This window comes from Polypterus senegalus, chromosome 17, assembly GCF_016835505.1.
Source record: "Polypterus senegalus isolate Bchr_013 chromosome 17, ASM1683550v1, whole genome shotgun sequence".
Lineage (NCBI taxonomy): Eukaryota > Metazoa > Chordata > Cladistia > Polypteriformes > Polypteridae > Polypterus > Polypterus senegalus.
In genome coordinates, this window is record NC_053170.1 from 58,098,854 (window position 1) to 58,111,521 (window position 12,668).

General features: G+C 36.6%; 1 protein-coding gene across 1 annotated transcript in view; it reads right to left on the minus strand.

The window, feature by feature from the left end:
- The window catches only part of angpt2b (angiopoietin 2b), a 95,175-nt gene extending 84,817 nt beyond the window's left edge, over nt 1-10,358 (minus strand). Inside the window, exon 1 of the mRNA XM_039739929.1 lies at nt 9,606-10,358. Coding sequence (XP_039595863.1) covers nt 9,606-9,893 — 288 coding nt within the window. The 5' untranslated portion in view covers nt 9,894-10,358. The remainder of the gene's footprint in view (nt 1-9,605) is intronic.
- Nucleotides 10,359-12,668: the final 2,310 nt, after the last annotated feature.

Genomic DNA, 12,668 nt, shown 5'->3' on the forward strand with positions numbered 1-12,668 from the left:
GACACTATATACAGAAACCTAAATGCAAATCTGAAAGGACTGTATCAAAGTTCATCTAAAAGACTATTAGAATGAGTTCTGGAAAACAGCGAATAATGTTACTTGCGCATTTAAGAATAGCAGGTATAACACATAAAAAAATATGTCTATGTACTGGAGCAGGTTTCTCTTCTGAATGATGATATTTAACATTCACTGGGATGGAACAGGTTGTTTCTATAGGGTATAATTTTAGACCACTTTACTTATTCACATTTAATTTTATGATAGCAGAATTGGAAAATTAGCACATTTTACATCTAGTGAACTAAAGCTAGAATCTACACACTGCACACTAAATGTTTCTGAATGGCCAAAGTAAGGCATGGCTAGAACCATAACAAGGATTTATTACCATTGAGTTAAAAAAATCTTAATGCATGATATGAGGTGAACAACTAGCGCATTTGGTTTCCAGTAATGAACAAAATAGCTAAGTTTTGCTTTACATATAGGTTTCTCTAAAGTTCTCTCTAAAATTGGTTGTGGCTTTGCTATTGCTCTTATTAATGGATTAAACATCAAAAATGCCTGCAAAAGATCAAGCTGTCCCATCTTTTAACACAGACATTAAGAACATTATTGCCTTGTTTCAGTTTGCTGAAAGAGTAGGATCACGTTATGATTTAACAGCATGAAATTACTTTGCAAGTAAACTGAGCTTGTCTTTTGTAGAAACACATGGGTCTGCAAATTCATTCCTGAGCTTGGGCAGATTTTAAAATTAGTAATTTAGCTGCTAATAAAGTTTTTGATGGCAACATGGCCTTTAGAAATATGAAAACCTGTATTTCCCTTAATAATAAGAAAATGAAGATTGCAGGGATACTCTCTGAATATGTTACACATTGGCGATGTGGCTTTTGTGAGAAGGAGGTTTGTGGAAAATAATGCAAGACTGTGTCCAATCCTATTTTAATGAAAAGTGAAATTTTAACATGGTGGTTTGTGAGAAAGGTCTCTCATAGTGATAAAATAAAAACCAATGATTTCTTCATTAGGAATACGTACATAACATGGGTTAATGTTCATTGCTTCTTTTTGAACGGTAAGCTTTGCATATCCTTGCTATAAGAAAAGTTCCTTTTATGTTGAGCATGTAAGCGACTACTCATACATTTTAGGAGCGTTGCTCACAGATTTTACATGGTCACTTACAAAAAGACTATCAAGTAAAATTAGGTTATCAAAAATTAAATAAAAATTATTCAAACTGAATCAAATACCGAACCAATTTAAGAACCTAAGAAATTTGACAAACGAGAGGAGGCCATTCAGTCCATCAAGCCTCTTTGTTTAGCTAATAGCTAAGTTATCCCAATATCTCACCCAGATTCTTTTTTAAGGTTGTCAAGGTTTCTGTTTCAACTGCATGTCTTGGTAGTTTGTTCCAGAGTCCCATAACTTTTTGCATAAATAAGTGCATCCTGACTTCAGTCTTAAATGCTCTTCCCTTTAATTTCCACTAATGTCCTCGAGTATGTGATTCACCCTTAAGCTAAAAGAACGTCACTGGATCTGCTTTATCAATTCCTTTGAGGATTTTAAATTCCTTAATTAAGTCCCCACACAGTCTCTTCTGCTCGAGACTAATCAGGTTTAATTTTTTTGAGTCTGCCAGAGTAGGACATGGCCTTAAGTCCTGGGATGCACTTGGTTGCTCTCTTCTGCACAGCTTCAGATGCTGCTCTTGTACCATGTACTATGTCTTTCTTGTACCTTGGTGACCAGAACTGCACACAGTAATTCAGATGCAGTCTTACTAGTGCATTATATGGTTTGAGCATAATGTCCCTTGACTGAAATTAAACATTTTATGGTATAACCTAACATTTTATTTGCCATTTTAACTGCTTTTGTACATTACTTAGTTGATGAAAATATTTTTTGTATTTGTATATGTTTTGTCAACATATACCCTGTGGAAGACAGCCCGGACACAGACAGGCGGAAAGCGATGGTTCAACCCGCACACGTTTATTATACATAATTTATATTTACAAAGGTGCACACAACCCCTAAAGTTCAGGCCTCACAATGCCTCGTTCACTCTTCAGGCCGCCTCCACTCCTCTCCACCAAGACCTTGTCCTCTGCACTCCCGACTCCAGCCATCGAATGGATGGAGGCGGCCCCTTTTATCCCTACCCGGATATGGTCCAGGTGCCTCCAAATAATATCCCGCTGGCACTCCCCAGTGTGGTGGAAGTACCGGCTGCGCACCCAGTAGCATTCCGGGTGTCCCTGGTCTTCTTCCTCCCAGCACTTCCGGGTGTGGCAGAATCGCTGAGGGCCAGGGCTACATAGGCATTGGGGCACCCCCTGGCGGTGACCACGAGCCCCTATAGGGTTGAGCTTCTAAGCTCTGTTCCCGTGGTCCCCAAGGCCACCAGGGCGGTCGCCAACTCATGGTCTGCAAACAAATGACACCTGATAAGGTAAATATTTTAATAGATAATATTTTGCCAACTATGAAAATAAATTCTTTTGTGTTGGCATTCCAGGATATTCATGATCAGGTTGCCAAATACATGATAATACTGGATTGTTGGTGAAGTAAGAATTACAGTTAGGTCCATAAATATTTGGACTGAGACAACTTTTTTCTAATTTTGGTTCTGTACATTACCACAATAAATTTTAAATGAAACAACTCAGATGCAGTTGAAGTGCAGACTTTCAGCTTTAATTCAGTGGACTTAATTCCTGACTTAACATTGTACAGTATAGCCATCAGGAGGAAATGCTTAAAGATGACACTTGGAAAGACATTCCCACGGTGAGAGATATTGAGACTTTTAAAGACTCTTTACAAAATTTTCTGTAGGTCATCTGTTAAGAAGGCAAAATATGAAGAACTTGTCAAAGCTGCAGAGGCAGATATTATTGTGTTTAAACCACTAAGTGAGGTCTGAGATACCAAATAAGGAAAAATTAAAAAACGGAATTTTCATTTTTGGACATTTGTGGTACATTCCAGACCTGGAGTGCTGAATATAAAAGAGGATTTTGTTTAATGAACAATATAAAAACAAAATCTAGATTTTTTAAAATGCCAATCATCATTTTAAATTCTGGAGGATATTAATGTTGATAGAGTCTATAACTTAAGGAAGACAGAACAGTTCAGAAGAAAAACATTTTGAATATTCAGTAAAATTCTGAGTAGAAATAATCTTCTAAAAAACTTTGTTATATCACTTCAGTTTATTTTTTGACATTTAACATTAAATATGCAATACTGTAAATAATCATGTGTATGATGGTTTTTGTGCTATGTACAGAAATTCATTGCTAAGACTGCCACTCAAAAATTTTTGGTTTTTAGAATTTGCTACTCACTCAAAAAAAAAACAAAAAAAAAACAAATTGCATACAGCAGGCACTCCTTAGAGGGAACATTTGGTGCACACACTAGATATTTGGTCAAGGGTACTGAAAATGTTGATGTCTGTGTTTATAGTTAAAGAAATGGAGATGACAGATATGTTTCAGTTTATCTTGTGAACTTTTCAACAATTTTATACAATCACATGGGGAATGAAATGTAAAAAACCTACACACCTTACTTTGTTAATAAATGTGTCAACATTAGGAAGAAAACCACAGTTTTTAAGTTGATACATCAAACATGTAAGTAAGCTCAGCGTTTCATGGAAAACTGTTTCTGCCACGTTTACAAATACTACTTAACAGAGCATAAATGAAATAATTTTTAATTATTGTACCTGCACTGCATTCCTGCTCCTCCCCTCCAAAAAAGCACACCTTAGTGTTTCAAAAAGAGCAATCAGCATCAGTGCTTTAATTTTCAAAGAGAACACCTCAATGTGACAGGCTAATGCAACATGATTGCTTCATTTTGGAAAAGTAGAGATGTTGTGAGCACCAAATCAAAATTTTCATGACACTGACAAAGGTGAGCCATACAATTTAGATACATTCTCTGTATAATAAAACATACACTTGAAAACTTAAATTTAAGAAAAAATTAAGGTAGGACCTGGAAAGGTATTCTTTGCAAAGATTGAACAGAAAGTCTGAAATCCCAAGTTCTTCAGATACTTTCTTATATTCAAAGAGCAAACTACGTACTTTACTGGAAGATTATAGCGATTATGGTATAATCTTTATGACAAACCTTTCGCATGCCCTGATGAGTCTTGTTACAAGAACATTTTTACTTGGTAAAAGAAGTGTGGGGGCACAAGGAAAAGTTTTGCGTTGCCTGTTTCCACTTTTTCATTATACTGCTTGGTGATTCTGCCAAAACCTTAGTCTCTGTCTGAGCTTAATATATTATGAAGAACTTTCCATTATTATGAACAAAAAGATTACAAGCATAAATGGTATGAGCTAACTGTATGCTGGGCACAGTTTATCCTACAGCCTAATATACTAAATGAGTCATTTTTTTTTTTTTTGCATTCTAAGTACTTGCAGAGATTAAATTAGATTTTTAGATTTTAGGACCTGTCTAGGAATTTTTAATTCCAAGATAATCAGTTAAATCCCTCAGGCTATCTTCAGACATATTGGTGCTTTTTCTGAGTTAAAATGAAAACAAAAAGGGTTATAATTTTGAATATCCTGAAAAAAAACATTTGTAAGTGTCCAAAAAGGCAAGTTTAAGTTATTGTACACGTCCAAACATACTGTATACACAGTGCAGTGCTTAAATAAACACACATTTAACATAACAAGACTTCTTGTTCCAATAACATTATTCAAGTGTTTTGGCCAATATTTTAATAAAATGATACATTCCTCTTATTTTTTATAAGAAGGCTTGTTCATTGAACAGTGTTTAGCACTTCTGTCCCACAACTCCAGCAACCTGTATTAAATTTCTGACCCAGTAAATATTTGTGTGGAATCTGCATATTCTATCGATGTTTGACATTCAAGTTATGTTATCTGTAAAAATCCTAAATTGCTCCTGTGTGAGTAAAAATGCCCTGCAGTAGTCAGGCAAATCATCCAGGATTTTCAGATATGGTTACATTTACTAAAAACAGGATCACTTTAAAGGGTTATTTTCACTTTGGGCATTTGTGGTACATTCTAGACCTGGACTGCTGAATGTAAAAGAGGATTTTGTCTAATGAACAATATTAAAAAAAAATCTAGAATTTTATTTAATGCCAAGCATCGTTTTAAATTCTGGAGACTGTTAATGTTGATAGTGTTTATAACTTAAGGAAGACAGAACAGTTCAGAAAAGAAACATTTTGAATATTCAGTAAAATTCTGAGTAGAAATAATCTTTTACTAAAAACCTTTGTTATATCACTTTAGTTCATTTTTTGATATTTAACATTAAATATGCATTACAGTAAATAATCATGTGAATGATGGTTTGTTGTGTTACATGCAGAAATCATTGCTAAGTCTGCCACTCAAAAATTGTTGTTTTTTAGAATTTTAATTCCTGTGTGTTTATGTCTGGAAAATGGATGGACGGAATGTACAGTATATTAGAATTTTAAAACAATTTCAACAAATTCAGGCCATTCTTCCCAATAAAACTAACTAATGCTATTTATCTAATTTCTCAAAAATAACATTAAATTTTAAGGTTCCCAAAGTATGGGTGGCATGGTGGCGCAGTGGTAGCGCTGCTGCCTCGCAGTTTGGAGACCCGGGTTCGCTTCCCGGGTCCTCCCTGCGTGGAGTTTGCATGTTCTCCCCGTGTCTGCGTGGGTTTCCTCCCACAATCCAAAGACATGCAGGTTAGGTGGTTTGTGTGTGTCCTGCGGTGGGTTGGCACCCTGCCCAGGATTGGATCCTGCCTTGTGCCCTGTGTTGGTTGAGATTGGCTCCAGCAGACCCCTGTATTCGGATTCAGCGGGTTAGACAATGGATGGATGGATGGGTTCCCAAAGTCCTGCTGTCTACCACCCTACTTGGTAACTGATTCAATGTGTCTGTGGTCTTGTGTGTAAAGAAAAACTCACTAGTTTTTCAAATCTACCCTTAACAAGCTGCACTCTGTATCCCCATGTTCTTGTTAAACAGCTGGGATTCACTGTATCAGTTCCTTTCATAATAAGGTGTTCATATACGCAAGACCTTTGAAATAAAATGTATATGTCCCATAATACATCTACAGGCCTCAGCAGCCACTACAGAATGCAGAATATAAAGAGGATCTGTTACACTTTAGTATAACTACTGGACTGGAAATGAGCTACACTTGCAAAGTATACTAAATGGTTGAAAAGCTGCAGTCTGATCATGGTGTATGTACCTGCTGTATCCCTTGTCTGTGCATTCAGGTAAAAGAATCTGTTTAATTTGCTGCTCTCTCCCTCCTATGACTTTTGTCCAGAGGTTGAAAATCCAAAAAATTGCAACTGGATTTTGATGAATGTGACTGCTGTCTAGAATGAAAGATGGGAGTGTATTCTATAATGCAGTCCCTGGTTTCTATCAATCTAAAACAATGCTGTGTAACAATATTTTAAAGGATATGCACTATTTGTAGTTAGGTTTCTGTTTTGATTTTTTTTAATTTGGGCAAAAGAGAAACTATGGAATATGACACTGTCACCATTAAGGGGTTTTATGTGGCTTCAGATCATTTGTTGCTTATGTACATCCATTTTATGCCTGATGTGTCATGTAGGGCATGTACATGTTTCTTATAAATTACTCTAAAACTGAGATATGAACAATACTCTTGTAACATGACATCTGTCTCTTTGAGCGATACTGTACACCCCAATTCTTTTTTACAGTACATTTTTCACATAAAGGTTTCATACTGTACAAATTAAGTCATATTATGTTTTCTGACACCAACCTTTGTTCCACATTGACTTCTCTGAATGGTAATGACCAGATATAGTCCAGTATTTGTCTTTAATCTAACACCTTATTTCATCACTCCCTACTTTGTGATGCTTTATTTGAATTTCTGAAAAGCTCATGTCCCGTTCAAATTCTGATTCATCAAAGCTTACTACCTTAGGGGCTATGCCTCACTACCACAACGTTTGCTTCATCACACCAAATTGCTTAACACTGTGTTGGGTAAAACCCTAATCCCTTACTCCCCTCTTTCTTTGTCTGGTCAACATTATATCCTTAATACCACTATTTAACCTAAAGTTCCTACACCTCACGATAAACTATATTCTTTCTGCTCATAACAACTGCCCTCCCACACAAAGCCACCAATATAAAACAAAGTCCTATATCACATACTTGTGATACTGAATAGAATCAGCCACATGTAGTGGCTTCCCCCCGTCAACCACTACTACATCTGGTAACACGAAATAATGTGGACTGGTGAATAACTAAGCGGAACACCCACTGGTGCTCCTAGCAGGTATTCTCGCTTCATTCAGTCCAGTGCAGTGAGACATATTTGAGCATCTTAACAGTTAATCCTGTGAAATGTTAACAATCTACTTCTGGAGTGTCTTAACTGTCTGGGTTTTTAGATTCTCATCTCCCGAAGATAAAACTTCCTATACAAAGTAATCCAAAAATATTCATTTATATTTACTTATTATTTTTACATTATTTTCACAGCTCAGGTTTATCCATTTTTCCTTATTTAGAATTTATTTACTTTCATTTTTCTGTTACCACTTATGTAATTTCACTTGTTTGTAATAACTATAACATTCTCTTTTTAGAAATATTTTTCTACTCTCTTTTTTTATTGTTTTGCTCATTTTCATACAAAGTTATTTGGTAGTAATTCAGCAAGTTTTGATAGTTTGACCTCTCTTTTAGTAAAATGTCTTAATTCTGTACTCACCCGAATCCAGAATTGTGAACACACACACAGACACACACACACACACACACACCCACGCACACACACACACATGCACAGTCACTAGTTGTTTTATATATATTTAGAAATTTGGTGATATGAAGCAGGCTATGTGAAAGCAAGACACCAGCATTATTTTGTTAACCAGAGACAAAGAAGTCAGTTGTGTATTGGAATCTTCATAGTATGTGCAAGTGGAAAGAAGTATTTCTGTGGAAATGGTAGAAAGAACACTAAGGACAGAAAGCTAAAAACTGTTTTTTACCAATGTGTTAAATGTATGCTTACCAATCTTGTCTGTAATAAATATTCTAATTTGTAAGTACCTGTTCTATGAAATTGAGCCTTAGTATTCTCCAGTGAACCAGAATGCAGACAAGGGACAGACAGAATGTACCTCAATTCAATGTCTAAACCAAAGTGCAATGTACCACAGGCCAAATGAACATAAATAAATGTAATGCTGAATTGATTTACTATTTAGTGTTTCAAGTAACTACTAACTATTCAAGTAACTAAAAAAAAATACTCACTATAAATCAGAACCCAATCATGAATGGAGAGTCAGTCTATCATAAGGGCATGTACTCTCACACAACCACACTCTACATGGCAAACTCAAGTCAACACTTTTTGGACCATCTTTGGAACACTGCAGGTTATATCAATCTATGCAGAATATACAAATGTGGAAGGAGCGAGCCTGTAGAAAATAACAGACAATCTACAATACAAAACACCATTTGGTCAAACTAGTAATTCAATTCATAATCAGAATTGGTCCATTTGAATAACCTGACCTGCTTAATTTTGAGATTCATGGGTAGTGTAGACACATATAGAAGTACCTGGATAAACATTTAAATTCCACAAACAGTGAGCCAGTATAAACAAAACAAACAATTTCTTTCTTTCTTTCTTTCTTTCTTTCTTTCTTTCTTTCTTTCTTTCTTTCTTATACATCAGTCTCAAAGTGCCATTCATTTTTCCAAAGCTCATTTTGGAATCATACAATAATTTGTAAGCTGCACCATTTCCATTTAAAGAAGCTTTTTTGATTTTTGCAGTCTTTGGAGGGCTTCTACAATTTCCAGCAGTGTCCCCATTCATGTGGAATCCATTATTTGTATTCTCAACATCTGAGACTGTGATAATGACCAATTAAAACCTATTAGAAATGTCCAACATGGGTCTGCATGTTGCAGTTTACACATCAGTTAAGCAAAATAGTTCTTTTGGAGATTGCAACTTCCTCTAATTTAAAAACTTACTTACCATTATATAAAAATGTAAATGCAGTAAAAGCTTTTTGGCCCTCCTTTGAAAGGGAGTAAAATGAAATGTTAGGAGTCAAAGTGTAATTTCAAAAGCCACACTCATTTCCCTGTTGTTATAATAACAATGGGAGAGAAAGAACTCACTATATTATATTTAAGTCAGAAGTTTACTTATAAAACCAAAGCAGAAACTTTCTCATGAGAATTTTTTCTTGGGATTAATTTGTAACTGCTACACTCATTTTAAAATCTATTAAAGCAAAACTGTTCCCTGGTAACTGGTACAATTCATCAACTCAATATTAATTACATAATCTTGCTGTCCCATGCATAAGAAGGCTACCTTGTCTCAGGTATATAACCAGGTGGCTTCTCTTCTGATTAGGCTGACAGCGCTTGATGAGCTCTAATATGCTGAACCTCTCAGAAGCCAATAACTTTGATTTGTCTTATGTGACATCCTCCTGAAAAAACTCAGCAGAAGAAAACTTCTCATACCTTTTGCAGCCACTGAGTGTTATTCTCCAACACGCTTTCAAGTGCTTCTAGTCGTTTTTTTGGCCATTGCTCTTCTGCTGTTGCAGGTGGAGGTGAGTCTTGCTGCAGTGAGTTGCTTACATGATAGCTGTGACCACTCCGACAGTGGTCCACCTCAGGTAGAAGGAAAGTGAAGCTGCAGGGCCCGTGTTGCAGACGATGGTGGCGTCGCTCGGCTACTGATGCAGTTATCCATGTATTACACATCCCAATTAACCAGCTGACAAAAAGAAATAGCAGTCTCGCCATTGTGCAGGTGATAAAAGGCCTAATTCACAAGAGAAAAATGAAATACAAATGAAAACTGCTCAACTTCTTGACAGAGTTGTCTCACTGAGTCTCTGTGCTCCTGCCCTGGTCTGTTTCTGCTTTCTAAGTTCTTTAAGTCTTGCACTACCACTGTGCTGACATGTGTTTTATGACAGCTTGATGTCGAGTGGCTGCCAAGAATTTAGTCCTGAGCCTGGATTGAGTGGATAATGCACTGGATTGCTTCCTGTGTTTCCCAGAGCTATGCCCTGTGTAGCTCCTGCAGGAAGAAGCCTTGTTTCTTCTTGTTTTCCTTTTCCACTCAAATGCCTGAGAGAAAGAGAGAGAGAGAGAGAGCAAGAGTGAGCGAGAGAGAGAGAGAGAGAGAGAACATCTCTCGTGTTTTCTCTCCTGAGATAACTAAGCTTGAACTCGTATGTTGCAGATGCCTGGACTGTTTCAGTGCTTAGTCAATTCCTCCTGACCCTAATCCACCCTCCAACCCCCCCATTCCCAACCTTCCCTGGGTTGACTGATCGAAGCCACAGAAATGCATTGCATGATCTTTTGAATGCCTAAAACATCACAACAGTACATTTCCCAGAAGAACAGCCCCTCTGCTGTTACGAACTGTGTGCCTGTGTCTTAACTTACAAATACTCTGGACTCGCCAGTAATGTAAGATGACGAAGGGCATCTTGTGCTCTGGATTCATACACTGTATAGATTCATAAGTCCCATCACAGCTGTCAGCCATCCAGTCACATACAGGGCATTTCTTGGATTATAAAAATCAGAGGTCTGGCTGAGGTCCAGTACAATACATGAGAGGGAAACAAACATCATAGAACAGATATTGGCATATCAGACTGTAACAGCAGCAGAAAAGATGTTTTAAAAATGGAAAACTTTTAGTTTTAGAAAAGCAAGCTTTTTTTGCATAGTTTGGGCAGTTAAATACATGCTGCAGTTATTTCATCAATAGTACCTCATGCTGTTGCATTCTAATCTAAAACAGGGTTCATTCAGAACTGCATGCTTTCTGGATATAGACTTAATAATTTCAATTGTGTTTACCTACAGTTTAAATTTTCAATAATAGTGTAATGTAAACCTTTTTCTTCCTAAGAATGCTAAATGCTAGTAATAGATTCACACCATGTGAGTTTCCCCCGGGTACTCCGGTTTCCTCCCACAGTCCAAAGACGTGCAGGTTAGGTGCATTGGCGATTCTAAATTGTCCCTATTGTGTGCTTGGTTTGTGTGTGTGCGTCCCCTGCGGTAGGCTGGCGCCCAGCCTGGGGTTTGTTTGCTGCATTGCGCCCTGTGTTGGCTGGGACTGGCTCCAGCAGACCCCCGTAACCCTGTAGTTAGGATATAGCGAGTTGGATAATGGATGGATGGATGGATAGATTCACACCTATTCATTTGGAAACAGTATTGTATTTTGTTACTGTTGCACAGTGTTTGTTGTTGACACCGCACAGATCCAGAATGCTCTACTATATTTGTATTGCCAATGTGGTACATTTTTCTTTGCATTCCAGTTTATCATTAGCTTCCCTAAAATGTAGTTGTTAGGTTAATGGGTGATTGTACTTTGGTCCAGTTTGAGTGTGGATGAATGCAAAGTGAACCCTGTGATTTACTAGTACCGAGTCCATAATTGTTTTTTTGCCTTGCTGAAAAAAAGTTACAGAAACTCATGACTCATGAATTGGTTTTCAGAATCTTATGGTTTATAATTGTATTATGTATTTGTACACAACAGAGTTCACTAGCCTTTACATCATTTTCAATGATATCATTCATCTGTTTGGATTACTTGTGTTCTATTTTGTTTATTGTATTTACCCAATTTTTTTAACACCCACCACACACCCAACCAACCTGGAAGGGGGTCTCTATCTAAATTGCCTTTCCCAAGATTTCTTCCATTTTTTTTCCCTACAAGAGCTCTCCTTTTTGGAGTTTTTTCTAATCTTCTTAGGAAGTTAAGTCTAGGGGGTTGTCAAAAATAGGGTCTGTTAAAGCCCATTGAGGTGTTCCTTGTGTGATTTTGGGCTATACAAGAAATAAATTGTTGTTGTTTCATATATAGCTGAATTAACCATTGAGCAAAATAAGCATATGCTTAGGGCATCAACGGAAGGGGAGCAACACAGAAATTTTCCATTGTCGGATTAACTGTGGACCATATGGTACAAAACTGCAAAAGGTGCAGCTGAATAGGGTTCCACAAAATGGGGCTTCCACACTTAATGAAAAAAATACATATATATAAATATATAAAATAATAAAATAGTAATAACAGAGTAATAATATAATGATATATATTAATCTTGGGAATACAATAAAATCTTGTATCAGCCACATGGTCCACCAAGGCTCATGTAATCGTTCTTGTCTTGGTCATGTCTGCTGTCTCGTTCAGTCATCCACTGAGAGTGAGCACTGCCAGATGTATGATAATTATTTTAAATTATTGTAAATGTACAATAATTTTATGTCATGTACAATAATACATAGCATACCATTATCTTGCATATGTTGTACGATAATTTCATATGGAAACAAAACAAATATTTTTAATGTCATATGTTTTGAATGTACACACACAGATTCCCTTTATTACTGTACATGCATGTGGTGCTTAGCTATATATGGGGGTACCAAAATCTTTTAAGTGCTTAGGGCCTCTAAAGGTCTTAATCCGGCCCTGTTCACAGATTACCACCATCTATTGCTATAGAATTAGTTCTCTTGTACAAATAA